The 27,093-nt window shown below is 50.2% G+C and overlaps 7 protein-coding genes and 1 pseudogene across 7 annotated transcripts; 4 read left to right on the top strand and 4 right to left on the bottom strand.

Moving 5' to 3' along the window:
- Positions 1–105: 105 nt before the first annotated feature.
- SAPIO_CDS6224 (Biuret amidohydrolase) lies at positions 106–2,833 on the bottom strand (the record flags this gene model as incomplete). Its single annotated transcript, XM_016788385.1, has 5 exons — positions 106–1,259; positions 1,611–1,795; positions 2,386–2,450; positions 2,504–2,640; positions 2,704–2,833. 5 exons carry the CDS (start codon positions 2,831–2,833, stop codon positions 106–108), a joined length of 1,671 nt encoding a protein of 556 aa, XP_016641966.1.
- Positions 2,834–4,733: 1,900 nt separating this feature from the next.
- On the top strand, positions 4,734–6,897 carry SAPIO_CDS6223 (uncharacterized protein; the record flags this gene model as incomplete). The annotated part of the gene is made up of 4 exons (XM_016788384.1): positions 4,734–5,675; positions 5,740–5,800; positions 5,858–5,959; positions 6,461–6,897. The coding sequence occupies 4 exons, from the start codon at positions 4,734–4,736 to the stop codon at positions 6,895–6,897; spliced, it is 1,542 nt and encodes a 513-aa protein (XP_016641965.1).
- Positions 6,898–9,551: 2,654 nt separating this feature from the next.
- Positions 9,552–10,085, top strand: SAPIO_CDS6222 (annotated as a pseudogene; the record flags this gene model as incomplete).
- Positions 10,086–11,134: 1,049 nt separating this feature from the next.
- Positions 11,135–12,147, top strand: SAPIO_CDS6221 (uncharacterized protein; the record flags this gene model as incomplete). Its single annotated transcript, XM_016788383.1, has 4 exons — positions 11,135–11,184; positions 11,255–11,729; positions 12,032–12,086; positions 12,140–12,147. 4 exons carry the CDS (start codon positions 11,135–11,137, stop codon positions 12,145–12,147), a joined length of 588 nt encoding a protein of 195 aa, XP_016641964.1.
- A 191-nt stretch (positions 12,148–12,338) lies between these two features.
- On the bottom strand, positions 12,339–12,713 carry SAPIO_CDS6220 (uncharacterized protein; the record flags this gene model as incomplete). Its single annotated transcript, XM_016788382.1, has 2 exons — positions 12,339–12,441; positions 12,532–12,713. The coding sequence occupies 2 exons, from the start codon at positions 12,711–12,713 to the stop codon at positions 12,339–12,341; spliced, it is 285 nt and encodes a 94-aa protein (XP_016641963.1).
- Positions 12,714–15,835: 3,122 nt separating this feature from the next.
- Positions 15,836–17,777, top strand: SAPIO_CDS6219 (FAD binding domain-containing protein; the record flags this gene model as incomplete). Its single annotated transcript, XM_016788381.1, has 3 exons — positions 15,836–15,905; positions 15,954–16,648; positions 16,776–17,777. 3 exons carry the CDS (start codon positions 15,836–15,838, stop codon positions 17,775–17,777), a joined length of 1,767 nt encoding a protein of 588 aa, XP_016641962.1.
- A 232-nt stretch (positions 17,778–18,009) lies between these two features.
- Positions 18,010–19,207, bottom strand: SAPIO_CDS6218 (uncharacterized protein; the record flags this gene model as incomplete). Its single annotated transcript, XM_016788380.1, has 3 exons — positions 18,010–18,018; positions 18,127–18,390; positions 18,464–19,207. 3 exons carry the CDS (start codon positions 19,205–19,207, stop codon positions 18,010–18,012), a joined length of 1,017 nt encoding a protein of 338 aa, XP_016641961.1.
- A 2,920-nt stretch (positions 19,208–22,127) lies between these two features.
- Positions 22,128–23,773, bottom strand: SAPIO_CDS6217 (Uncharacterized protein; the record flags this gene model as incomplete). Its single annotated transcript, XM_016788379.1, has 5 exons — positions 22,128–22,725; positions 22,786–23,027; positions 23,103–23,115; positions 23,180–23,460; positions 23,564–23,773. 5 exons carry the CDS (start codon positions 23,771–23,773, stop codon positions 22,128–22,130), a joined length of 1,344 nt encoding a protein of 447 aa, XP_016641960.1.
- Positions 23,774–27,093: the final 3,320 nt, after the last annotated feature.

Raw genomic sequence — 27,093 nt, 5'->3', positions numbered from 1 at the left:
AGAACTTATCTCTGCGTGGCAAACAAAGATTTCCACCACAGTTATAAAGTATTATATAAATAGACTAGTAACTCAACCAAGCGCAGACACCATTGCAAGACGTTATTATTTGCCAGAGTCGATTTCGTTCTGAACCAGCTCTCGCCCTCTTTCAAACAAAGCCGCAGCCTCAATGACCTGCTCATCTGCCCATCGTCTTCCAACAAGTTGCATGCCTATAGGAAGCGGGGCATATGGCTGGCATTTAGATGTCGATGACCCACAAGGGACGCTCAGGCCGGGATGGCCAGTGACGTTGAAAGGACAGGTGTTGCTTGTTAAACCAATGGCAACCCCAAGCCTATCCAAGATGGACGCCTTCTTCCCGCCGATGATCGAGTCAGGATGAGGCATCGCAACTGTCGGAGCACAAGGCGTGACTAAGATGTCAACATGCTCCAAGGCGGAATCGTAGGCAGCTCTGAGCTCAAAAACCATACGGTGCGCCTTGGCTTCTACCCCTGCCTTGGAGAACTCTCTGGCGAACCTCTCGCTGAGCATGATGTTGACCACTGCTGGGTTGTTTGACGTGAGGGTATCGTATGTGTCCTGGGACGGCGGCCACTTGATTTGCGTATGCGGTGACAGGTAAGCAAGGTGGCCAGAGGGGTTTCCTTGACACAAATAAGTAGACATAGATGGCCGAGTTGCTGCCGTCCATATTTCTGGACCTCGCTGGTGCAGCGGGATGGATACCTCCACGACAGAAGCACCGACAGCCTCGAAGTATCGCGTTGCTGTCTGGCAGACGGTATCTCGCACATCGGAAGCAACCCCGGGCATGGAGAAGGATTCCTTTAAGAGACCAACCCTCAGTCTCTGACTCAGCTTTGGCGTAGACTGCGCCTCTTGCCGCGCCCGAAGTAGCATGCTCAAGTAAGGTTTTACTTGATGCGCCAAGGGGCTTTCTGGAGTCATTCGCGGGTCGAAGCCGTCGTAGCCCGCCATAACCTCCAGCATGACAGCAAGATCTTCAAGTTTTGCCGCCAGTGGACCCAGATGATCTATCATGGGAGACATCGACGCTGCGCCAGTGTAGGGAACAAGACCGAACGTGGGCTTCAGTCCGTAAATGCCATTGTAGGAAGCCGGAATGCGCACCGACCCGGCTTGGTCGCTGCCGATGGCAAGCTCAACAGTGTGACCCCACGAGCCATCTTCGGTTGATGCCAAGCGGTGGGCCGCGACGAGGACTGCAGAGCCGCTGCTGCTTCCACCCGCTGTGTAATTGTGCAGAAGGGGATTATGAACCGGCCCTGTCGCCGAGGTGAAGGACAAGGGAGACGCACAGAAGCTTTCGCAAGTTGATGTTCCTTTAATGATACCGCCGGATCCAAGAATACGTGATACCACGATTGCGTCGATAGGTGAAAGTGGGTATCCGTCAGCCTGAGGGAATAATGATCGGGGCACGCCGAGGGTTGTTGGCAACCCTCCGACAGATATGTTATCCTTGATGGCGATAGTACGTCCGGCCAGTAAATTGCTGGTTGGAGATGCGGATCTTATATCGCATTGATGACTCCAGGCGTTAAACGGGTTGTCCTCTGATGCCGGTCTCCAAAACCTACGAGCTTCCAACGTCTTGTGAGGAAGCAGTTCCGGTGCGATATAGTCGGGCGCATCATCAACTCTTTTCATGACCGCCTCGAGCGACCTCAGTAGTGTAAGATAATCTTCGGCGTCTTGACTATCCAGAGTCTCAACGCGGAGCTGAGCTGCAAGTGCCCGTAGGTCTCGGCCGTTTATGTCGGAGCTACGTCGCTTGTTAGCTAATACATCATGGAAGCCTATTTGCATAGCTGTTGCTTACCCTACTCCGTCCGAGAGCGATATGATGGACATTTTCTTAAAACAAATTTTGGCCGAGTTGGAAAGAAAACAGGAATGGTTTTGGGTAGTATTGTTCTCGCTTAAGTCACAGTCTCTAGGGATCCTTAGCGGAACTAATAGATAATACTCTATTGAGATGCTCAGGGGTATTTTTCACTGTTGTCGGCTGAGCCGACAGCGTATGGCCCCCCCCCCCCAAAAAAAAAAAGGAAAAAAAAAATACCCCCCCCAATATTCTCCCCCAAGTTATTGTCAAATCGGCTCTCTGTCTGATTCTACTATATTTATTACCCTCCTCATTAACCTCTCCGAACATTGTCCTCAGCTTCGTGTTCAATGTAATTTTTTCCACAACAGACTCGATATTATTTAAAGGCCAAGACAAATGACGGTGATGAACTTCGATTGACCCTGTAAAACTAATAGTTTGAATATAATACGTAGTTTCAGTGGCATATCTCCGAAATGTGAAGTAATATTTCCCTGCTCAGCAATTTCAATTTGTGCCATCACTCCTGACCATTTGCCAGAAGAACGCGACCACCGTCTACGCAAAGGGATATTCCATCGACGTAGGCCTGAACACACGACATCAGCATCGTCCCGATTCTGAGGGTAGATGAAGACTTACTCCGGCACGGCTGACGAGATACAGAATCGTGCCAGCAATATCATCCTCGTTTCCTGCTCTCTTGGCAGGGACCTGATCGAAAAGGGCACTGAAGAGGTTTCCTTCCTCCCCAATAGGGTTCATGCTGCTTGGGACAACTGAATTGATCAGCCAATCGTGTCAAGTGTGTGGTTTCGTTGTTAACTACTGGGATCACTCACAACCTGGGTTTATTCCCACCACTCGTACATAAAAGCGGCTGAATTTGGCCGCCAGCAGCTTGACAAGGTGGTCAGTCGCGGCTTTACTCGTGGCGTAGCTGGTCAGGTCTATGTTTGTCGCATTGTGCATGCTCGCACACGAGCTTGTCATAACAACCACTCCCCGACCCTCACTTCTGCCGAGCCGACCATCGCCAAGATCAAGCCGAGAGGCCGCCTCTAGCAAGGGCAGGAATGCTACGGAGAGGAAGTAATGAGCAGTGGTATTCACGCAAAACGTGTCGGCCCAGTCCGAGTGTCTCGAGGACCACATTGATTTCTGCAGCTCAGATAAGGATGCCGTCAATACGTCGCATTGGACGGGAGGATCTCGTCTGATGCCCGCGTTGGAAATAAGAATATCGAGGCGTGTTTCTCGCTGGCTGATCTGGGCAGCAAGATTTTGGATAGCCGTTTTATCAGAGACATCGCAGGGGATTCTGGATTGGTAAAATCAGTACTGGTTTGGTACCTATTATATATTCGTAGATGGTCATGGTCGCAGCTTGCCCATGTGCAGATCCTCCAGATGCCTTGCCAAGCTCGTTGAGTTCCGCAACTCTTTCGTCGATCGGCTCAATTGGTAAAGCGACGACGTACACTTTCGCTCCATTTGTAACAAGCCCCTGTTAGGATGGTCAAGTCAGTATGTCAGGGCGCAATAGCGTAAAACGGCAAGGGTTGTGTGATTTCGAATAGGTGTAAGGTGATGCACATGCTGTAGCGATCATAAAACCCAGGCCACTACTACCCCCAGTCACGACTGCCACATATCCCTTCACCCCAAACAGGCTCTCAGTATTAAGAGAAGACATGACGGGCAAGTTGCTCTAAGATTTGTCACGGCGCTTTTGGTGGACCACGAGCTGTGGCACTCAGCTATTTTAACAAGGTTTTCCATGCGAAGCGCCCATCTCCCTGTCGGACAGGCCGACGAGTGTCGGGAATGTGATGTAAGTGAGGCTAACCGTGTTCGGGCGACTCCTCCTCGATCAAGTAAGAACGCGACCATAAACTATGCATGAGTCCCAGGCATCGAACATTGCCTAGTCATTGTAAATCGCTCCTCCCACGGAGAGTTAGAGTTCTCCACTTCCCTTCCCGTGCCGTACCTTGAACAGCCTCGTTGGGCTTCCTGGTGTAGGTTGCTTGGCATACCGAGCCTTTCGTACTGTATATTAACAGACTTCTAGTGTAAGGAGCAGCTTATTAGGCTAGCATCCTATACAGGCAAACGAAGATTCGACCTTCAACACCGTCAAGCCACTAATGCGTCTCAGTCGTAATGAGATGGTGGGTCAACGGAGACTGTCACTGGGCCACACATCACCACTTATTCTTTATTCCACATCCCAGTCAACTAATGAGATCCATTCGTTTGTCATGCGTGCTATCTCTGGGGAAGGTTTTGGGCTAGATCGAATCGGATAGCGCGAAACAGAATGCGGGGAAAGTGGAACCCTGCATGTCCGCATACGGAGTAGCAACCAGAAAAGAGTAGCAAGATAACGATAGCAAGATAAAGACAGCAAGATAAAGGCAGCAGACTTCGAGCTCCAGGGGTCCCCATCATGTGCCCGCGCTCGCTGAGGGGTCGATAAGCAAACGCTAAAGAAGCTACGTGGGCCGCGCAACAAGGCGGTTCCGGCTTTGTCTTGTCCGCTTATTTCCCTCTCGTCATTTGCCGCCCCCGTTCTCCAATGGCGCCCGATATCAACACAACTCCAGTTCCGGCTCCGGCTCCGGCACGGGCACGGGCATCTTGCTCCCGATGCCATAAGAGGAAGAAGAGATGCGACAGATCCTTGCCGTCATGCAAAAACTGCGCCTCAGCACGAGTCAGATGCAGCTTCGAAGACGACGATAACCAAACCGCCTCGTACCCTATAGCGTGAGTCACCTCTGGGAAGGGGTGCATTACAAAACTAATGGGGGTTGGGGATGGCGGGACAACCCTCGGCCTTTTTGTCTTCTGCTTTGCTCAACCTAAAATGTTTCGAGGAAAGTCGCTAAGAGATACTGGCAGATACGTAAGGGGTCTAGAAGAAAAACTTCGCCGCCTGGAGAACACCGCGGCCGTCGATAAACGGCCCACGCCTTCGGCTGGAGAGATGACGGTCCTCTTCAGCGACAGCCAACCTTATGCCGACTTTCAAATGGGGAATACAGTGTTACTGGATCAAGAATGCAGCTCGCCTCGATCCGCTTACGGGAGTGAGGCAGCCAATGCATCTACCGCAGCTGATAATGCAGAAGGTCCGATTCGGGAGCCTCGACTCGGCTCCCGAGCCGCGCCTGGCCAATCCCCAACCTTTGCCGAGGAGCTCACGACGCTCTCGCTCGAAGCCACGGCTGAACGACATCTGGGATCCACCTCTGGGCTCTCATTTGCGAAATTGACCCAGATGATCCTACGACGTCTGACGCCAGACAAGGCAGACTTTGTATTTATCAGCCATCAGGACAACACTGCAAACGCTGCTGGAAACGCACTCTCAGACATCAATTCCCCTTCCGAACTATTCAACGACACCTTCTTTCGAAGTTTGAGCGAATCTATTTCCGTCCATCCACTATTATTTGGCGACCTCTTCTTCGCCGACCTCGCCGGGCCGAACGTGGCCCTCGATTCTATGACCTTGCTAAGCGATGAGGCTCATGTCCAACGACTCGTAGATTTCTATTTCACCCACTCGCATACCTTGTACCCCATCTTGAAAAGGGCGGAGGTCATAGACACGCTCCAGAAGATCCGGCATAACTCTGAGAACCTAGCCGCACAATCTCCTCTCAAGCTCTTCAGGATTTGGATGGTCCTTGCCATCGGCTCCACCGCCTACTCTTCTGTAACCCTAACCGAGGAGTCGGAATCCATATCCTTTTATAACAAGGCTCTGCAGTATTCCGAACAGATCCTGGGAAGTGATGAAATGGTACGTGTTATTACGTCTGGGAATAGCTAGAGCGCCAGCGAGCACGGAACTGACGAGAGTCTAGTCCGCCTTGGAGGTTATAATGCTCCAAGTCTCATACTCCTTCTTCAACCAATTAGGCCCAAGTTAGTGACCACTGACAGACAGTTGACCAAAGTAACCTCAAGCGCTAACGGGAATAGATACCTGGTTCCTTGTCGGTATAGCTGCTCGGCTGGCACTGGGGATGGGACTACATACGTCCTCAACATACGACAAGTTGCCTATCGACGTCCAGGAAAGACGTAAGCGGGTCTTCTTCTCAATTTATATGATGGATCGGTGAGTTCATACAAATCAGCTCATCCCCTCTCTTTTCTTTTTAGATCTAGACAGCTAACAGCACATTTTGGGACCAGCGTCGTTTCCATCGCTTTGGGCCGGCCATTCGCACTACATGACGACGACATAGACGTATCGGTGAGACCAATCTTGCTAAACATATAGCTTGCTGAAATAATGGGGTTGGGGGAAAGGACTAACCGGGTGGGAATAGCCTTTCAAGAATACCGATGACGATTTTATCAACCCTGACGGGATAAACCCTCAATGCTCCCTTCAACCATCCTTGATGGCAGTTCCACTACACATTCTCTCACTCCGGAGAATTGCAAGCAAGATCTCACGTCAAGTCTACGGAAATGTCAAGAACACAAACTTGACGGCACAAGAGCGTGAGGAAATAACTTCGTCATTACATCAAGAACTTCTCGATTGGCGCCGGAGCATGCCATTCCCGCTTCCAGATGTCAACGACAGGGTGCCCCATTTGAACACTACTTGGTACGATTTCAACTACTACACTCATCTCGCCATGATCTACAGGCCATCTCCGCTGTGTCCCATTTCAGACTTCAAACGAATCAAGGTGTTAGAGATGGCAGCATCCATGTCTCTCCGCCAAGCTTACAGCATGCATCAGCAGCAACGGTTCGCATACAACTGGCTAAATTTCCTCTCCTTGTTCACATCAACACTATCGCTTGTCTACGCAATAACAGCTCAACCCGATGATCTGAGCACCGTCTTAAGGGAGACGAGGGCTATCGCCGACCTCGACCTCGCTATACAGCTTTTTGATACCTTGGGGCTCAAGTTCTTGGCGGCGAAGAAGATCCGGGCCATGATTGCGGAGATATCTAGGCGGTATAAAGAGGTCTGCGGCTTCCAGGACGTACAATGACGAGGGACATATGATAATCGGAATGAATGACCTATTGTACCTTTATGAAGGCAGGTATTCATGAAGGCCACTAAGCATTCTGCGTTTCGATAATTGGTTCTCACTGTTTCAAAAATGCGGCTTTTATATTTATTTCTATTTTTATTTATTTATTTTTTTGCGACTCGACAGTCAGTTCCGTCTACCTTAAGTGAAGTGGCTGTTATTCTGTTTGGGTAACAACTGTATCAACCCCGGTTGATTCTAGGTTCGCCTCGAGGCGAGGCTAGCACTATATCTAGCAAGTGCGCATTTATTCAATCAGAATGTCGAAGTATAATCGACATACCGACCGAAGTTCGGTCCTCCAAATGCGCGCAACTCTTTCGGCCCTTTAAAGGAATTACACCTCACCACACTCCCCGTGCCAGGGCACCAGCGCGACGGTGAATATCCATTGCGCCACATACCTATACGGCAGTAGGAACTCCCACAATAACAGTGCTAACGACAGGCACATCGAACTTCTGTCTTCCATAGAGGACATAATATATCGATCCAAATAGTAGCCAGCCGGCCATCACAACCGGCGAATAGTTGGCATTCTCTGCCGTAACAGGCAAGGAGGTTGGGAAAGCACTAAAGATGACAACGACGATGATCCAGATAATGCTGATAATATTCAGCGTGATGCCCAACGTCTTGCCCAATTTGAAGACGCCGTAAGAGCTGATTGTTGAAAAGAGCAAGAGTATCACGTATACCAGACCCGTGAGGTCGTTAACAAGAACTGATCCTATCATGGCCAAAGGGACGTTGCGTGATGGAAATGGGATCTCCTCAGAAATATGACAAGCCGCGTCGTACCTGAAGAGACGTTAGTAGCCATAAATCGGATCTGGAGGCAAAGGGATATTTGGCATCTTTGCAAATCCGTTAGGAACCCCAAGAATGGATAAACAGTGCTGAGCAACCCAACAAGCCACGAGACACCGTCATTCGTCCAAACCACTTTCGTTGGAAAAGTCTTTGAAAACAAAGTCCGCAGTGTTTTTGGGTGCCATGACGCCGAGGACAATGACAATTGCAACAAAGCCTCCGACGTGGATGATGCCTTGAGGTATAATTAGCTTAGCATTCTCTCCTGACATTTGGTAATAATATTAAGTACCTGAGATGTGGTCCGTATGGGGCAGAAATTTCGATATTCGATCCAAAGGTGTTGAATACGGCACTGTAAATAAGCAAGGCCCAGTAGAATAGCATGCCCTAGTATCTTTCCGGGACATAGGAATCGTCGTTGATGATGATGAGTGCCTGGGTCTGCAGACCACCCGCAAGAGCTGCGGCTGCGGTCAAAAGGACCTGCCCACCGATCGAAATCCAACCCGTGAACCATGCGGCAGCCGAACGGGAAGAAACTGGAGACAACACCCCAACCCAGTGATATTGACCTAATATATACCGGTCAGTAAAGAGCCAGTGGGAACGTTATAGCGCCGTACGTATGTGGTGGTAAGTTACCTCAGGCTGTCGGATAAATCGATGCGATTTCGGCCCCGTGCGTAGGAATGAGAGAACACTGTAAAAAGATATAGTCAATAGAGTTGCCCACATAATCATCATCCCCCGTTTTTTTTTCTTGCGGTGCATACTAGTTGTAGAACAGGCATGGAGCGCCCCCCGATATGAGAGCCGTTGAGATAACCGCTGATACCGCTTCCCAGGTTGCTAACAGACACATGCACAAGGACGCGGCAGACAGTACAGAGAAGCGTCTGTCAAGGTCCTGGGAGTGGCGCAGCCGGGCAGTTGCTCGGCGTCCTTGTCCGCATACCGCTTTTCTAGCGAATTCGAGGTTTGGGATCTCTCCAAGCTCTTCTGCTTATCCATCCTATTCTGGGACGGAGTCGCCATCTCACTCAAATAATCCTGGACGAGGGAAATTTTGTTTTCGGTTTCCGGCGAGGGCGGGGCGCGCCGGCGTTCCGGGATCTAGGTAGATTTGTGAACTTTTGGAATCAAGTTAACACAAAATTAATGGAAGGGAATGGATACATGTGCAGTATTTATGTACTTATGGAAGAATCGAACGAGTTTCAAGGGACACGCGAGTTTGAGTGCGCACCGTTATATCGCACTTCCGACGTTCATGACCGAGAACATTGACAAGGCTACCCCAGAATATGCCACAGTCTACGTCTACCACAGGAAAATAGACCGGTAGCTAATCTATTTCAGGCTAGACCGTATCGGATGACCCCTCTGCTCTCTCAGTGGCTGTTCTAACTTGATATAGATTAGATACTTCAAGATGGATCACGTCGGAGACTCCGACATATCACGTAAGTTGCTAAGGTGAACGAAAGAGAGTCCACAATGCGCCCGTTCGGATTGTCCTTCATAAATTCAATTGCCGCAAAGGTTAGCCCGTTCTGCAACGCCGGACGACCCAATAAGATGATACGAAGTACCCGGTAACGCATTGGTATTATTTATCTCGGCCTCCAAAGTAAGTGCCTTTACAAGTCCACAGCTACTAAGATACAGCGCATTTAATACGGTGCACTGCTACTTTTCGCGAGGCTTTCTAGGTTTGCACGCTACCGAAAGACGGCACCCTTTCCCATCCGGTCGAGGACACGTTCTTGCATCTACGTTGAGATTTCCATGCCATGACGTCGGCTCCCGTTATTCTTGTCACTGCCGGCAGTGCAGGCCTGGGTGCGGCGGTGGCCAAGACTTTTGCAAAACACGGGTTCAATGTTGCTATCAACTACAGCTCTAACACCGAACGCGCAGAGAGTCTAGTTGCGCAGCTATCTAACGAAGAAAGTACTCGGGAACCGGGCAATTGCGAAGCCGCCAAATATGTTGCGATTCGAGCCGACTTGGGCGCTCAGGCCGACATTCAGCGGCTCGTTAAAGAGGTGCACTCTGCAATGGGTCGCATCGACGTCGTCTTTTCTAACGGGGGATGGACGAGATTTCGTGACACGACGTCCGTAGAAGACAATGTTGTCGAGGAGGACTGGGACCGAGCTTTCACTATGAACGTCAAGTCCCACCTGTGGCTTCTACATGCTTCGAAGGAGTACCTCGACGAAACAGAGGGAGCTTTCATAACCACCTCCTCGCTCGCAGGCATAAGCGGCATGGGCAGCTCTCTGGTAATTATCAAGCCAGACTCTCCCCCGACAGGTGCATAAGATGACACTTTTCAAGGCTTATTCTGTTACGAAAGCCGCTCAGATACACATGGTCAAGGGGTTAGCTTGTATGGTGGCACCAAAGATTCGTGTGAACAGTATTTCTCCCGGACTACTTCAGACAGTAAGACGCGACTCCTAGCCTAGCAATTTGAGAGCATAGCTAACCTTTGACAAGGAGTGGGCAACTCGTTTCTCACCTGAGCAAAAAGAGTCTCATCGGCAAAAGACCAAGCTGAAACGTTTCGTTGAACTTGAGGTAAGTTTCCTTTTTCTTTTTCCCCGGATCATACAGCTTGGTTTCTGATATTTATGTTCTTGTGTAGGATGTAGCAGAACAAGTCCTCCTTCTTGCGAGGTCGAGAAGTATGACAGGCGTAAACATTGTCATCGACGCAGGTTTCATGCTCTAGATACTGTAAAGGGAAATATACACATCAATCAACCCCAAGTATTGAAACTCCTTTCACCATCTATGACCCTCTTCCCTAGATCGCCCCAATGTATAGCTATAATAGGATTAAGGGTGGAGATTTTATCACATCCTTTTATTGAGGAATATCCCCGCATTTACTTAGATATGCTTAGTGTTGGTGAGTCCTCATCGTATCCCAGCCTTTTGGGTTTCGCTAAATCCTAGCCTTCTGCTCAACCCCGACCCCTCTTCATCCCTGTTCACCCGGGCATCCGAGACAGGGCGGAAGTCGGCGAATATTTTCTTTTTTACACGGACGGAGGGTAAGACAAGGCGGGGGCTGGTGCCGAGAAGTTGCAGGGTCGGCGAACAAGATCTCCAAGGAATATCCAAGACGTAAGACACAGTTTCACAGCCCCACCAACTCGGATGAAGAGCTGCTAGCTAGCATACCGGAGAGACTTCGTTCAGTGAAAGGTAAATCTACTTAAGGATCTCCTTGGCTCGTCTTCACTGTTCTGTTTTCTTCCTCTCTCGCTTTTGTTGGATACCCAGAGTATCTATTTGAGGAATATTCACACCCACCACCACCATGATATTCATTCTGTTTTTTCTCCTTCTAGCGAGATCCACGATGGCAGCAGTGCTCCAGCACAACGAGACTTATCAACTGCGGATTTATGCGTACGTTTCATGTACCTTTCTCCGCAAGAGAGAACCCTAAACTCCAGCCCTATTCTAACACTCAAGGCAGCGGTAATTCCCAAGTTCACAACCAGGTCGTCTCCTTCGACGACACCCAAGCGGCTTATGTCCTCCCAAGTCCCACCCCAGCCCCAAGGCCGCTTTACTTCCGCCCAGCTCCTCCCTCGCCATGCTCTCCGAATCCCTACACAACCCTCGTCGTGGTCCAATCCCCATCCTCGCCCCCTCCAACAAATCCCCAGCTCCTGGCCCTCCAGGGACCAGCAGGGAAAGCCGAGTACCGCATCGTAGCTCTCGATGACCCCACGCCGCAGGGCATCGGGGCGTCGATCTTGTACGATGAGTGGCGCGTTGTCGAGAACGGGGGCAGGATATTGCTGAGGTATGGGGAGGACCCGAGCGGGTTAAACCATTGGATCCTGGCGAAGAGGTCTTGGGGGTGGATTTTATGGTGGTATGAGCCAACGGCGGCAAATATGGAGGATCTAGGGGAGTATGTTATGGTTGATGTCGAGGTTGAAGCGGTGGGTTGACTGCGGGGCTAAGGGATTGCGAAGAAGACGGAATAGGAAGGGCAAGCGAAGGGAAGATAGAAGGAGATAATGACTGTGAAGCGAGGAAATGAATGAAATTATACAGGTATTGGTTCTGTTAAGAGATGTAACCTCACAAAATTAGGTTTCACTTTCATTTCGGGTACCTGGTGACTCCCGTTGCTGGCATGTCTCGGAGGGCGATGCCCATACATTGGATGGAGCGATAGGCCAATTGGCGAGGAGACTGCGCTTCAGCCTCGAAATGTTTCGAGCAGAGATACTCAACTCAGCGCGGTGCCTACTCGTCAGAGCCAACTACGACCCGCCCGAAAGACGCTGCCATTGGTGGGTCAGGTGGCCTCTCATTCTGCTGCTAACAAGCAGTAATGTCGCCCCAGTCTCCTAGTGCCCGCTTGTGATACATGCATGACGAGAGCAATAATGAGACGACTGAGAAACTTCCCAGTATTGATCTGCCTATTATCAAGGAGATATCGCATACAAGTGCTGTATGTAAACGCCAGACTTTGACTCTTGACGCTGTCCTGTGTCCCAACATCTAATTCAAGCTGTTCTTCTACACTTTCGTAGAATTCTTCAGCCCCGGCCTTGAACAGACATCGAAACGACGTCATCACGCCCGAGATACGCTGCGTGGTACAGCATCATCCACTCGCCGCCATTATACTTCGAGTCGATCCTATGGCGGGGCATCATCGCTAGCAAGGCAAAAAGCGTAGAAGTGTTCCCACTCGCGATAGCCTGGCTGATGACGCTGTCTTGAAACTACCACGGGTCAACGTTTTCGCTGGCCTCGGTCTCGTCGCTCCTGTGCTTTGTGAGGCCGGGGGCCCGCTGTGCCTCGAGCCTCAGCAACGCTTTGACTTCCTCGCCAGTACTGAACCGCACAACGTAGTCGACAACGCTTAAACCCTGGGGATCTCGCGCCTCAACGTCCAAATAGACGGACATGTTGGCTTGTAAAAGCTGCAAGAACTCGGTTGTCTTGGGCGTCTTGCCTAGGACTGTCTCCTCGGGAGGGACGAGGAGGTAGAAAAGGGGAGTCCCCAGGGACAAAATTAAAGGTTCGGATGGCGAAGGGTGGGTCTGGTGAGCAAATCCGTATGATGAATTCCTCCTCGAAGCCAAGCTTCCGCACTTGGTTGCATGGATCTTTGATGCGAAATCGGAATGAGACAGTACACTCTTGATTTCCTCGCCTTGCAACTCGAGTAATCTTGCCTCGAAAGCCCAGACCCCTTAGCCAGGAAGGCAGTGGGACAGACGTTATTCGATAGGCGGTGACACTTCGGGCCTTTTCAACTCGTTGAATCCAGCAAGCGAGACGGGCCGTGTATCCAAAACTACTATTTGGGGCTCGAACTGCCCTCAGTCGTGGAGTCTACCGTATCCGCAGACACGCCGTTATCGGGTCTACTGCCCTTTCAGACTGTTCTCCGCCGCTTTTCCTCCCCCAGATGCCATAGCCATCCTTAAGATCCGGCGGAGCCAAGTCCTGACGAAGTTTATGCCCTCTCATAGGTACTGATCCAGCCATTTGTTCAAAAACGTGATGCGATCAAGTGCGATAAAGTTTGAGCTCCTAGATAGTTGCCTCGTTCTGCTCAAGACAGACAGGCGCCCAGGATGCATGAGTGATTATCGAATACGGGTAAGGAATGGTGCCTTCCCCCTTTTTTGCACGAGGGGAATGGGGAGCATGGCGCCGCGCTATAGCTTGTCCGCATCGACGCGAGGTTCCCACGTCCGATCATCCGCGTGGACATCCGCGTGGACACGCGCGACCTCAGATCATTGGTCGTGGTCGGTCAAAGATGGCCCAGCCACTTCTACACGAATCTCCATCCTTGTACAAAGAGATGCGGAATTTACAAGACCCGTATCATCCGCAAGAATCCCGCCAGAGAAAAGGGGAGGCGTGCCGTCGACAACCGCGCCGGTAATGATATGGGCGTATCCGCCGCCTTTATTGGGTTCCTAGAATTAAATCACAATCCGAATCATCTTCCGATAATTCGGCATGCTCTTTGCCTTGCATCTGGTGTTTAGTGTTGCTCGATTTAGCTGTCAATTCACAACCTGGAGCAGAATTGATAAGCTTACCTGAAGTTGATAGATGTATATCTTCTGTGATAGGGTTAGGACTATCTTTTGGAGTTTCTATATCTTGGATCTTTAGAGATATACTCTTTCCTTGTGGAGATTCTACTTGATCTTTACTCTTTATTAAGCTACTCTCGGGTTTAGCTAAGTGTGTTTTGGCGAGAGTACTAATAAGCTGGAGTTGGTTAGGAACTTTGTTTTTTTTTTTTTTTTTGGGGGGGGGGGGGGGGGGGCGGCTTTTCCTGCAAGTCCTAGCTCTTTTCCTTTATTGGGTGACGGGATGTGGCCTTAGAGCTTGAGATGTTACATGAGGTTGAGGAATGTGGAGTTGTGCTGGATGTTGGAGAATCTGTATTAGTCTGAAGTGGCTCTATGGCCTCTTCTGTTTGGTTTGAAGCTTGTAATGGAATATCTCCGTCTTGCCGGAGTAAAAGCATTTGGTCTTCAAGCTTTTCTAGAAGTGATATTTGTGCTGGGATGTCTGAGCATGCGACGTGGTTCTACAGGGCTTCTTCGAAGAACCCTTGCCCACTTCTCTGGAATCGCTAATGCAATCTGTATTCAGCTCCCTATCTTCAGATGGGGGTTGCTGCTTTTGTGAGGAACTCATATCTGTTGATTTTGATGGTGTCCTTAACTAAACAGGAGCAGGATCTGAAGGGACGCTTAGATGAGTGAGGGATAGGGATGAGAGGATGGATAAGGAGAGTATATAACCTTAAAAGCAGAGAAATAGGGCATCCGGCTATGGGGAGAGGAGAAGGAAGGCACACCCACTATTAAGCCTAAGTTCAGGCACGACACAGAAGGTTCTATAAGTAGGAACGGCCTACCTTCTTGATTATATGAAAATGGAGTGCCTCTACCCATGGTGGATAAGACACACTTGGCACATGTCTGGCTCTGGTTGATGGAAGGCATCAGGCAGGATGAGGCTCAAGCGTCTCGTCGACTCTCTCGACCCCTAATGTACCGGCTATAGAGAGGGCGGGTGTAGCTCCTTTGCCGACTTGAGGTGAGGCAAGGTATAACTGAGGAAGCAAAAAGTGCTCAAGACAAGAATGTCGATATCTTGAACCTGAACACATTGTGCATTGTGTTTCTGGTTTCCCTGGAGGGTTCGAGAGGTGGGTGGGATCCTCTTCATTTTGATGGACGAGTTCATCCATGAGAAGTCCACAGCTCCTCCTCCTACATTACAATCCTTCTGGAATTCAAGTTAGATGCGAACAGAAACTACCTGCAGAGGCCTTGAATAAGTCAAATCCGCTCATAAGGACACCTCCTCGTACTTCTCGAGAGTTCTGACGTGTTCCGTAATACCGGAGCGATTCGAGTCAGCCTTGCTAAGCCCTGGTGACGAAACATGACGTTGATGACAACCAATGTTGGAGCCCCAGTCACGTAGTGTGCAGTGTTTGAAATACTTGGGTAGCGTTGTCCTTTTTTTCTTGCCCTAATAGCGGGCGGCCATTTGACAACGGTTGAGATCCACGGCACCGGTAAGTGGTAAAAGCTGAGCCACCGACCACGAATTGAGAAGTTCGCTCTCATCGTATTGGACCTCGTTTTCGTCGTATTGTCAATATAAAACAAGGGACGGAGCAACGAAGTCCCCGTTTGCTTATTTTTCAGTTTATTTATTTCTTCTTCTGCAACCTAACCCCCCGATTTGGAACGAATGACGCGTCTTCGGCCTGGAACTTGGAATGAGGATCTTCCCCTCAACCAAGGAAAGGGAGTTGGTTTGCCCCCAATAACGCGCTCTTTTGTAAGACATACTAGTGTGTCTTCGGAATTAACTCGATCAAGTCTCTAACTCTGCCATCATCGGCGATTATTTTGTAGGAAATTGTATATTATAGATTGAAATATAAAAAGATGATGACCGCCTTCATAACTCCTCATCTAGAAGCTAGCTATTTACTCACAAGGCAAAATAGAGAAGAAGAAAAAGAGCACGCCTTACCATGCTTAGAACGTTTCTTCTCGATTCCCTGCTTTTAATCGGCACGGTGATTGGAGCCTCGCCTCATAACCGTAAATGCCGATGTCGTCCAACAGACTCATGCTGGCCCTCGGATTCAGAATGGGCAAAATTCAATAATTCCATCAGCGGTAACCTCCTTGCAGTACAACCTGTCGGTCTCCCCTGTCACGATCCGACATTTGACGCCGAAGCCTGCCTTGCCGTTGCAAACCAAACAACCAACTCCGTTTGGAGGGGCATCAATCCTGGCGCCGTACAGAATGTGAACTGGGAGGCGTTGGTGGCAGCCAACGAGACCTGCTACGTAGGCTCAAGTCGCACCATCGCTTGCGGTCAGGGACGCGTGCCACTTTACTCCGCTGAGGTCGAGAACGCGCAGCATATCCAGAAAGCCGTCCGGTTCGCTAAGAAGCACAACATCCGACTCGCCATCAAGAATACGGGACACTGCTACCTCGGCCGGTCATCGGCTCCATATTCGCTTCGCATCGCCACGCACAAACTGAAGAGCCTAGACTTCGTTACGGACTTCGCGCCGACAGTCCCCGCCGGCTACAAGGCGCAGAAGCGCAAGGTCCAGTCTCTGGGCTCTGCCGTTACCATTGGTGCCGGCGTCTACCTCATGGATTTGTACAAGGCCGTCGGGGAGCGGAATCTTACTGTAGTAGCCGGCATTGCACACACGGTTGGGCCGGCGGGCGGATACATTCAGGGAGGCGGCCATTCTCCTCTGGGAACGTGGAAGGGTATGGCTTCGGATAATGCTCTCCAGTTTACGGTAGTCAACGCAGACGTGAGTACTTTCCCTTCCGTCGGTTTTTTTTCTTCTTTTTTTTTTTTTTTTTTATTTACTTCTGAACTTATTGCACCTCTGCGTTTATGGAGAGGAGAAAAGAATGCTGACAGATTTCCTATCATAGGGCGACCTTGTAGTTGCAAACGAATATCAGAACCAAGACCTCTTTTGGGCACTTAGGGGCGGCGGCGGAGGTACCTTCGGAGTCGTCGTTGATGTTACCGTGCGTACTTTTCCCGATGTGCCAGCACACTTGGCGAGCGTGGTGGTAAGCACCAACAACACGGCCGGGTTCTGGGAGACGATTCGCGAATTCCACACGAATCTCCCGCAGATCAATGACGCTGGTGCTTCGGCGTACTACTTCATAAACACGGCTCCAGACGGTGGGAATGGATCCGCTTCCATTTCTAACCTGACAAGTGCGATGATATTCGCGAATCAGACAGACGAGGCAGCGGTTCGTAGCCTCTTGATGCCCATGGTAACGAATATGAACGGCCATGTGGGAAATTCCTCTGTGGTTTTTGAGCTCGTCTCTGTGCCTCAAATAAAATTCATCATCCAGCAGTTCCTATCTGATGGCGCCGACGTCACAGGTGGTATTGCGCTGTTAGCCTCTCGTCTGATCTCCCGCGACTTCCTTTCTACGGTTGATGGTCCCGCTCGCCTAACTGAGACCTTGCGGAAAATTGTTGACTTGCATGGGGGACCCACTAGCGTAATCGGACATGCCATTGCGGGCGGCCAGGTTGCCCGAAATGCCGACATCGACTCGGCGCTGCTCCCAGCATGGAGGAGGGCTCTGACCCATATCGTTGTCGCCTCGTCGTGGGGGTTCAATGCCACTATAGAGGACCAGCGGGCTGTAGAGAACCAGGTCACTCACACTGACGTTCCGATGCTAAAGGCATTTGAACCGGATGATATGGGCGCGTATCTGAACGAGGCAGATGGGAACGAGGAGGACTGGCAAGCATCGTTTTGGGGTGAGAACTACCACCGGCTGTATGAGTTGAAGCAGAAGCTGGACCCTAGCGGGCTATTCATCACGAGAAGGGGCGTAGGGAGCGAAGATTGGGACGAAGAAGGCATCTGCCGAATTGGTAAAGAGCGCGTGGGATAGTAGGACATCTCCAACTTTCTTGGCCGTTTGTCAAGCAGGAAGCATTCGGTGTAGTGAAGCGATAGGGAAGAATCTTGGGATTATCCTAAATATACATCGTATTCATTATTCTATCCTTGAGGTACCGAGAAACCTCCCCGCTCAAGAATGCTTCTATTTTGGCCCTGAGCATGAAGCGCTCATAGCTAATATAAATATTCGGGAACGTACATATAACTTCTCCCTACTACAATCAATACGGCTAAGTTTTCACCAAGGTTCCAGCTCAGTCAATATCTAGGCTTCCCCGGGGCCACCGATGTCTCACTTTGTCTATGAGCCAATTTCTTTGCGTAATCATGCCCCATACGACAAACACAGTCACAGTCAGAATGATTGTGGTGATCCAGTACAACACGAAGCCATCCATCTTCACCACCACAGGCTTAGCCCATTCCAGAGCAGGCAACGCAAATAGCGCTGCGAGGAAAGTTGCAGGAAGAAATGCCATGGTCATGACGGCGACAGTCTTCATAGCACTGCTATCGCGCTTGGCAGCTGCGGCAATCCCCTTGGACGCTTCTGCGGACTTGAGGTTGGCAACTGAATCCTCATGAGTGAGGAGAGCGAAGATCTAAAATAATCATTAGTTACTACGCTGCTGCGACATACCAGGAGTTTAAAGCCAGAGGAGTTTGTTTACATACCACGTTGACCTGTGCCTCAGCTCGGTCTCTAATATAGCTAGCGTAGGTGGAAAAGCTGTCCGCTCTCATTTTCAACACTCTAGTCATCTCCAGAATGTCCGCCATTGAGCGATCGTACTCTCCACTGTAGGTAGTTCCTGCAGCAAGGTTCGGCCCTTCCTTCTCGGAGTCGGCAATGTACTCGAACAAGCGCATGCAATTGTCGTGATGACGAAGGAGATTGGTTGTATTAATCCGTAGCCCGGAGCAAAGTCTCGACCACTGCGTCAATTTGTCCACGTCGTAAGCGTGGTCCAGATTCCCTGATACCATATGCTTCCTCGTAAATCCTGTTCCCTCCTCTACTTCTTCGATCTGCTGAAGCTGCCTAAGTATCCTTGCGTCATAGTCCAGCATCGTAGCAAGAGCCAACGCTATCGCGAGAACGTATGGCACGTGTGTTAACGGGGCATAGGAATCGAGTGAAGTCAGGAATTCTGGGATTGGATTTCTCTTGTCATCCATATCCCAGTCTCGATGCTCCGAGATTCCCTGTCTCGTGATCCATATAGCTCTTGTCGACGCGCTCTGCCGACAGAACGTCCATGCTATAGCGCTATGCCAGCAGCCGAAGTAGAAAGTGTCGTTATACGTCTTGTTCGCACGCATGTGGTGAAAGCCGTCATACTGACTGCTGATGAGCCACATTGCCCAAGGATCGGCTTTAATGGTGTCAAGAAGGCTGGTAAGAATGCCCCTGGTCATGTTGAAATGGGATCTGTTGTTCTTCTTATCCTTGGTGATTTTGACCAGCTTCAGGGAAGGACGGACCGAGTTTACATCTCCTACTTTGGGAGGTATCTGAAGGAAGGTGAGGAGGGCTGCTGGAGGCAGGCTGTCCGTTGGAGGCAGGCTCTTGGCCTGAGTTAATGGGGCCCTAACTCTGCCTGCAATTCTTGGTCCGTCCTTGTCGATTTTTGCATAAAAGTCTTTGCGCGGAAAAGGTAATTCATATGTTTCGTACCAAGTCTCCTCTGGAAGTTCATTCGGCAGGCTGCCGTGGTTGGGCGAAATCGAATGAGCTCCATCCTCCCCCAAAAACATAACGTGTGCTAGAAGAGGTTTGCATCGGGCCCAGTTCCGCAAAATATCCATTTAATGACTAGTAGGGATTCATGTAAATACGTGAGGTGAACGCGATGATCTCTATAAGTGAAGATCGTTTGACTGACATTAGACTTGTATTATAATTCCTCGGTTCCTAAGTTTGGGTTTCACATGAGGTGGCACTTCGTACACGAAGCGGTGGATCGGATCGCTCTCCTCAGCACGTGACTTTAACGGCCCCCATAGAAACCCAACATCAAAGAGACTCGCTCCCTTTCTCACCTTTGTGGCGATTCTGATTCTCCACGCCCTCCCTCTTCCCAGGTTCTAGCAGCAATACACCACATGTCTTCAAATCAACTACCATCGCACGACGAAAGCAAGATGACCCACCCAAGACGAATTAGGCACAGCGAGATACACCAAGTGCCATTCCAGGACCACAATGGCAGCCCCGCCTTAAGCATATCACAGGGCTGGCTTGGCAAGCCGCTCCTCCGCCTCTTCGGGTTTGCTGTCTATATCACAGATGTTACTCGAGACTCCTTTAACGGGGTGGAGCTCTTTCAAACCCTCCGAGGGCACGAGCTCTGTAGTTATCGCCTCGATATATTCTTCGTCTCAAACGCCACAGCTGACGACTGCAAAGAACACTACTTAGCTGAAAAGGTCGCACGGGGTACTTATGAGGTCCAAGTCGATGCAGTGGAACGTGGTGAGAAACCAGCTAACGTTGGTTGTATGCCGGAAATGGTTAAGTCCTATCTCCGTACACCACCATGATGTTCTCTTCGTGGGTGGTAAGGATTGGCGTGCGGATGGCATGTTGTTTGTTGAATTTACACCAGCGAAAGTCCCAGAGGAATGGAAGGCGTGTGAGGAGGATTTGGAATCATTTACGGCTGAGGCCGCCTCCCGGCTTCCAATGTTGCACGAACGTTGGGGCTGTATCAAGGCGCATGTGGATGATCTATCTCGATCTCGCGTGCCGGAACTTGACATGGTTTATGAGGACGCTCTGGAGATGGGCTATTTGAGCTGGTAATGTGATTGTGCGGGACGTGCCCACGTGCCCACGGTGGAATCGGACATACGCTGCTGGAATCACACGCCCAAGGGCTACACTAACGGATCTACGATGTTCCATGCCAGGCGTTTAAGGCCGTGCGACCGTGGGACGATGGCTACAGAGATATGTACAAGAGACTTGGGAGGCGACTATTCATAACCACGTCGTTCATGGGCCTCTACACCTTGGCAACAGGCAACTCGCTGGTCTTCATCCCGGTCTAGCACTGGTCCTGGCCAGGTGAGGTAATGGCTAGAAAGCTAATAGCGAAGAGAAATCAAATGGGAACGAATAACAAAAGGAAGAGGAAAAGTTGGGGGTTGGGGGTGGTCCAAAAAATAAGGAAAAAAAAAGTTCCCGTCCGCTATGCGAATCGAACCCAAATAGTCCCATTGGAGATCCCAGAAGTTCAAGCGATGACGACTACAGACCTCCGCAGGTTCCTTTCTTGGAAATCTTGACCCTAAATTTGGTAGATAAGGCTTACCTTGGATTCGGGTTTTGAGCAAGACAAGAAGGCGCGACTCCGGTGACGACACTGACGAGGCTCCTTCCTTGAGGTAGAAAAGTGCCGGCTGAAGCGTGAATCGATCTTCTGTGGCCCTGGTTGAGTGCTTACAACGCTTTTAGGGGTCTCATTGGCCTTTGTGAAGTAGAAGCCGGAATATAACGAAATGGTTCCAGCGACCAGCCTTGCCGAAGCACTCCGCACACCAAGCGCCGGGCAGTCAATCTCTCATCCCGTTCTCTCGCACCTCCGCCAGCGCGTCCAGCGTCATGAAAGGCGTGGGATTGTAGCACATCTAGAACATGGCGCCCAGCCCCTTCGCTCCATCTGGAGCGGCGCCTCGATATCTCCCTTGCCCTGATCTCTGCTACCATCCCGGGACGGAAGTGGGACACACGAGTCGTCGCCATTAAGAAAGTAATGGTAGTTCGTTAATATGATATCTTGGAAAGAAGCCTGGTTGCAAAGACTCCTCCTCGAGCTGCTCTAACATCCCTTGGTTTGTTCTCGCAAGAACACCGAGGCTGTTCAATATGCTCACGTATCCTCTCATATAATCCCGTTAGGCCCGCCAAGGGTTAACGTATCGATATGTAAAAGTTGAAGAAAGTCCTCTTCTCTATCGAAATCAACGAGTTCGCTTCATGTCGATACATATCATCCCGGATAAGTTGCAGAGGAAGTTGTAAGAAGGTAACAATTATCTTGTCGGGTATATCTATTGGCATGGTTTAAGAAGGCCATCTGTGCTGATGCAATGGGCGAGAAAGGGTGGAAGTTGAGGTGAATGACGCGCTTAACATTGACATGACTCACAGGGTTAAGAAGTCAACCAGTCCCAGATCCAGGTACCCACTCTTATACTCAATGTTGGATCCGGGGTACCATCAAGATATAGAATCTATATTAAGGTCTATCTCTGGAGTACCTCTATGTCTTAGCTAGGAATGATCTGCTTATTCTCACCCTCACAAGCCCTACGAGAATCGCGGAAGCTAGAGCTACTGACCCAGAATACAGAATTGCCGACCTATATGCCCTATATCCGTTCTCCGGTCCGCCGTGAGCATCGAGTAGGTAACCAGCGATCGGTGCGCCCTAAAAGAATCATCAGTATTGAGGACATATGTAAACTTGGCATCGAGGTGCACATCAATTACCATTAGATAGCCTGCTCCCCAGCTAGTTACAATCATCCCCATCGCAACGGATACCCTCGCTGAGCCGAAGACGTTCCCAACCACCGTGGGCATAATGGAAAAGAAGCCGCCGTTGGATAGCCCATTGACTATAGAGAAAGCTAATAGTGGCGCAAACGTGGTGGAAAACGGCCAGATCACAAGCATCGAGAGGGCGGTTATGAGTAGCGACACAAATAGGGTATTTACCGCACCGATCATGTCGCACATCTGGCCGCAAAGAATCCGGCCAACGGCAGACGAAAAGTTGAAAGCGGCTAATAGTGCAGCACCGACACGCGAGCTTAGTCCTATCGACTGGCCATAGAGCGGAATGAAAAATGGTGGGACGAGTAGAGGAAACGTTGCGGCTGCTCCAGCGAGGAGGATGAGCACAAAATTGAGATCCTTGAACAGACGCCTATTTCAAGTTAGCGACGAAGTAAGACCATTTGTTATTATTTTGTAGCGTACTACTTACCATTCAATAAATCCCGACGGGCGAACAGGATATCGCTCCTTCACCAGCCATGCGGCCGGGAGCCCTGTCACTATCGTCGAAAGGCCAAGCACGCGGTATGTCCAATCGAGCCCAACCTTCTCAATCAAGGCATTCAATGCGACACTTATCACTGCTCCGCCAAACCCACCGCCTGCAACAACTATGCCGTTGGCTAGCCCTCGCTTGCGGTGGAAGTACTGGGGTGGTGCTGTCGCTTGAGTCTGAGGCGAAAGGGGAAAATAACCATTAGCTTCTCATACTTTCAATGATAAGACAGACTGACGGCCAAGGCTTACCATTGTACAGTGACTATGTTACAAATCAACGTCAGCTAACCTCCAGATTCGAGGGCTTGAGTATCAGAAGACGTTACCTCTTTCCAATACCAAGGATTAGACCCGCAGTGAAAAACAGGCCTATGATGTTCCTCACAAGGAAGGAACAGGCAATTTCTGAGATGCCCAGGATCGAAATGCCGAGCAGGGCAGACCAGCGAACTCCTACCCGTCTAATGACACGGGCATTGGCCAAAGCCATGGCGGAGACCATCGCCGCAGATAGTGATCCTACGAAAGAGAGTGTCGAGGCTGGTGACACGTCTTCGCGAATCAGAGCAACCTGGATGACACCCCAACTATAGCTTGTGCCGACATTCTATACGAAGAGTAACAAAGTCAGCCTGAAGCCACACTCCCCAACACTCACGGATTAAGAGACTTGTTTGATATGTCCCAACGAGCAGTCATTTGCCACATACCCACCAGGCCACCACTGTCAATCCTGCCACAACTACCCATCCATAGCCACCCTCCGGCACAGCGGTATCTGCCGCGCGTGAAGCCTCTAGAATCGAGTCAACATCCGAAGCTGGTGCGCGGTCGTGAGTTTCACGATAGTCATGGGTATGAGTATTATTGTGTGCCGATTTCAACTCTGCCGCTTCAGTCGTAGTTTTTTGAGGGCCCATGTTGAGGCGTGCGTAAAAAAAGGGAAAAGGGGGACTCTCGGATCATACCACTGGCGCTTTCCTTGTGTACTTGGAAGGATCTTTCCCGTCTTTAATTGAAATAAATCAACTGTCAAGAAGACACCGTTTGCTCGTTGAGTTAGAATGTAGACAATAGCTGCAACGCCGCTTATAAAGCCCTATGATATCAGGCTCGAAGCTACACCGCTCTGCGGAGAAGGTGCAGGTTGTGCCTATTGCATCGATCCGACTTATGGACGCCGGTGCAGGGACTTGTCAACGAAAGGGCGCGGGTTTGGTCCGGGCTGACCACTCCGAGATGAACCAAACACGGGACTCTAAAGCAGCCGATATCTCCCGGCCTTGAGGATTGTGTGCGTCATCCGTTAAAGTCGGAATGTCCACCATCGCAAGCCCATGCATGGAGGATGTACGAGTCTTGTCCATATCCAAATTACATTCCCGGATACGGCCTTTACGCCAGCTATTGTAAGTCACTTCCCGTCGCGGCTTGTAAGCTTACCTCCGGGCCATATGTCCATGTCTAAATAAGTCGGAGCCGAGAGAAAGTGCTGATCGGAGCGAGTGCGCTGTCGGCCAATGCAATGCCAGACTCCCATGTTGGAAGAATCGGCCCGAGATGAAATGCCCCCAACATTGCTTTACCCTCCTTCAACTGTTGCCCAATGGGTCTTTTGTCACAGAGCCATGATGGGATCAAGAAGGCTTTGCACGCAATTTGATGGCAAGTGCGGCGGAGGCATTTGAGAGTAGCGCTTGTGTCGGTTAAGAGTGGCCCAACATATCTCTCTTAGCCCTTCCTACCTCCTCCTCTTCTTTTAAACACCGTCTATCTTAATATGCTTCTTTGCGTTTACTTCTTCTTCTAGGCGTAGGGTCATTGTATCGTAATATGCCTCCCCGCCCTTCCTTCTAGTCTCTCTCTCGGGCCTTCATTCTTCTGGGAGAAGGCTCCTTTCATTTTGATATTCCTCTTCTCCTTACACTGGCTTCCCTCCTAACCCATCCTTCTTCAGGACAGAACTGGGGTAAGGACTTGCGTAGAGTCGCTTCCTTGTTTGCTGGGTTCCAGTCCACTTGATCTGCCTCGATGACGTGCGCAAACTTTCTGTCTCAACCGAGTAGCGAAGGGCGAACTCTCCCCCAAACGGTTGCCAATCACATCTAATAAGACACTGATACCTTCCTACATCGAAAATTCGCCACCCATCACCCTCTCAAATCGATCCTTCGGACTCTCCGTGGATGTGTTCCCTCGAACTCCGGTCTCCCGAGTGTAATACTGGGACATCCAACGCACATCGTCAGGTTTCTTACCGTCGCCTAAGTCGTGCCATGTCCACAATTCCACAGCTCGCTCTCCACCGTCGGGCATACCGCATTTAACCAAACCGAAATCTGTAAAGCAGTATTCACAGCTATAGACACAGCCTGGGCGAGGAGATGTCCACTTGCACTCCGGGGCGGAACAGGAGACGCCGTGTGACCAAAGGCAAGTATGCCGTTTAAGAGCATCGCTTCCTCGTCCCTCCGTATGCTCGGGAAGTATATAATCATACCAGGCTGCCCACTTGGTGTGCGGACAGATATGCTGAGCGAAGCGTAGCTGTTCAACGAGGCCGGCAATCTCCTCCACCGATTTGAGTGTGCCACGTCACAAGTCCCTCTCGATGTCAATTTCCTCGCGACCCTGACGATTACGTGGCCATCGATGATTCTAGCCAATTGTTTACACCCGACGGCAACGACGGGGACTTTTTCCTCTGGACCCTGATGTGCAAAGATGTACGCCTTCATCCCTTTCAGAAGGTCGACGTCGTACGGCCTCGTCGGGTGTCTCGAGGATCGAACAATTAAGCGATGGTGCTAAAAGAGAACTGTGTCGGAAATTGTATCAGTAGTTTCACGCAGGGAGTCTTGTCGATGGCTACGTTCCTGTAGGCGTCACTCCACCCGTCTCGTGCATAATGTTATGGGATGTATGGGAGATTAAGAAGTCTCGTAGGTTGAGCAAAGGATGTGGTACGGGAGGATACCATCTCTTTCGAGGCGATCCAGAAGCGTATATCGGGCACGTCCTGAAATGCTGAGCGAATGACGACCGAGTATCCGTAGAGATGCGCGGCTCGTTAGTGCCAAGGCGGCAAGATCGGAAGGTTGGAGATTCTTCGCGATAGCTCGGAACAGAGAAGTGGGGAGCCCATGGATAGCTAAGCTACTTAGAGCCTCGAATGTCGATCGAGGAACCGAGTATTGTTGGCTTGGGGTGTAAGGCGGCGGGCGGGTTCTCGTCGCTGACCGTTTCGCTCCGAGATGTTAAACTCGAAGGGTTATGAATATTAGATTCTTCTCCTCTGGGACGAAGGCGCTGGACTAGTTGCCTCTCAAGGGTGGTTTCCGGCACAGCGCTTTCTTCACGCTCCGTCCCCTGTGTAGATCGCTAGATACGATTCTCCAGCAGGGCAAGCAAGGCCGAATCCAGTGCGTCCCTGATAAAGTTTCTGGCCATTGTGGGCGAAGATGGATAATGAGGAGTCGGGACAGAGCAAGAGAAGAATAACTATGGAGTATGGATTACATCCCGACATGAAGTAGAGGCATCCGTGCATTTATTGGCCTTTTTGAGGGGCACCCATCTCTCTGATTATATGTCGTGAAAGTCCTTGTGATCTTAACATGCGTGTCTCATGCTAGCAACGGAGATTTAGCCAGATTACCTCCGCTCACAACATTTTTTTCAAGGTGGAAAACTCAAGCTAGTGTGAGTCTAACGGAACCTAAGCTTGATGAACATATGAAAGCACGGTTACCGTCTTTCATTGATTTAGGGAGTAGGAACAACACGACAAATTTCCAAGTTGGGCCTCAATAGTTCCAGCTCCGAGGCAGAAAGAAAAAAATCCTGCACCATATTCCTTCGTTAAGCCTAAGATTAACAATACTGCCAAGGTGTGCAGGACTACGGACACCCTGCAAGAACGGAACGATTGACTATATTTCTCAGAAACATATTGATGTTTTATAATGGGACGGTGCTGGTGAATGAGGAAATGATAATATAGCAAGGAGCAAGTCTTATAGAGCTCTACCCATCGTCCCATTCTGCCATATATTAATGGCCTTTCATGTATTAGACCCCTCTCTGAGACCAAACCTATGCCATCTCTGTAACAAGAGCCATAAGACTGATAATCCAAGTTGCTCCACATTTATTGGTCTTAGGGGACGAACGGATGAGAATCGGGTGCCCACGTAGCTTTGACACCAAGTTGAAGGAGCCTGTTGGCGAAAGTGGACTG

The sequence above is a fragment of the Scedosporium apiospermum genome (assembly GCF_000732125.1).
Source record: "Scedosporium apiospermum strain IHEM 14462 chromosome Unknown SEQ_SAPIO_0101, whole genome shotgun sequence".
Classification (NCBI taxonomy): domain Eukaryota; kingdom Fungi; phylum Ascomycota; class Sordariomycetes; order Microascales; family Microascaceae; genus Scedosporium; species Scedosporium apiospermum.
Note: the sequence above shows the minus strand (reverse complement) of the source record. Positions and strands in the feature narration are given on the sequence as shown.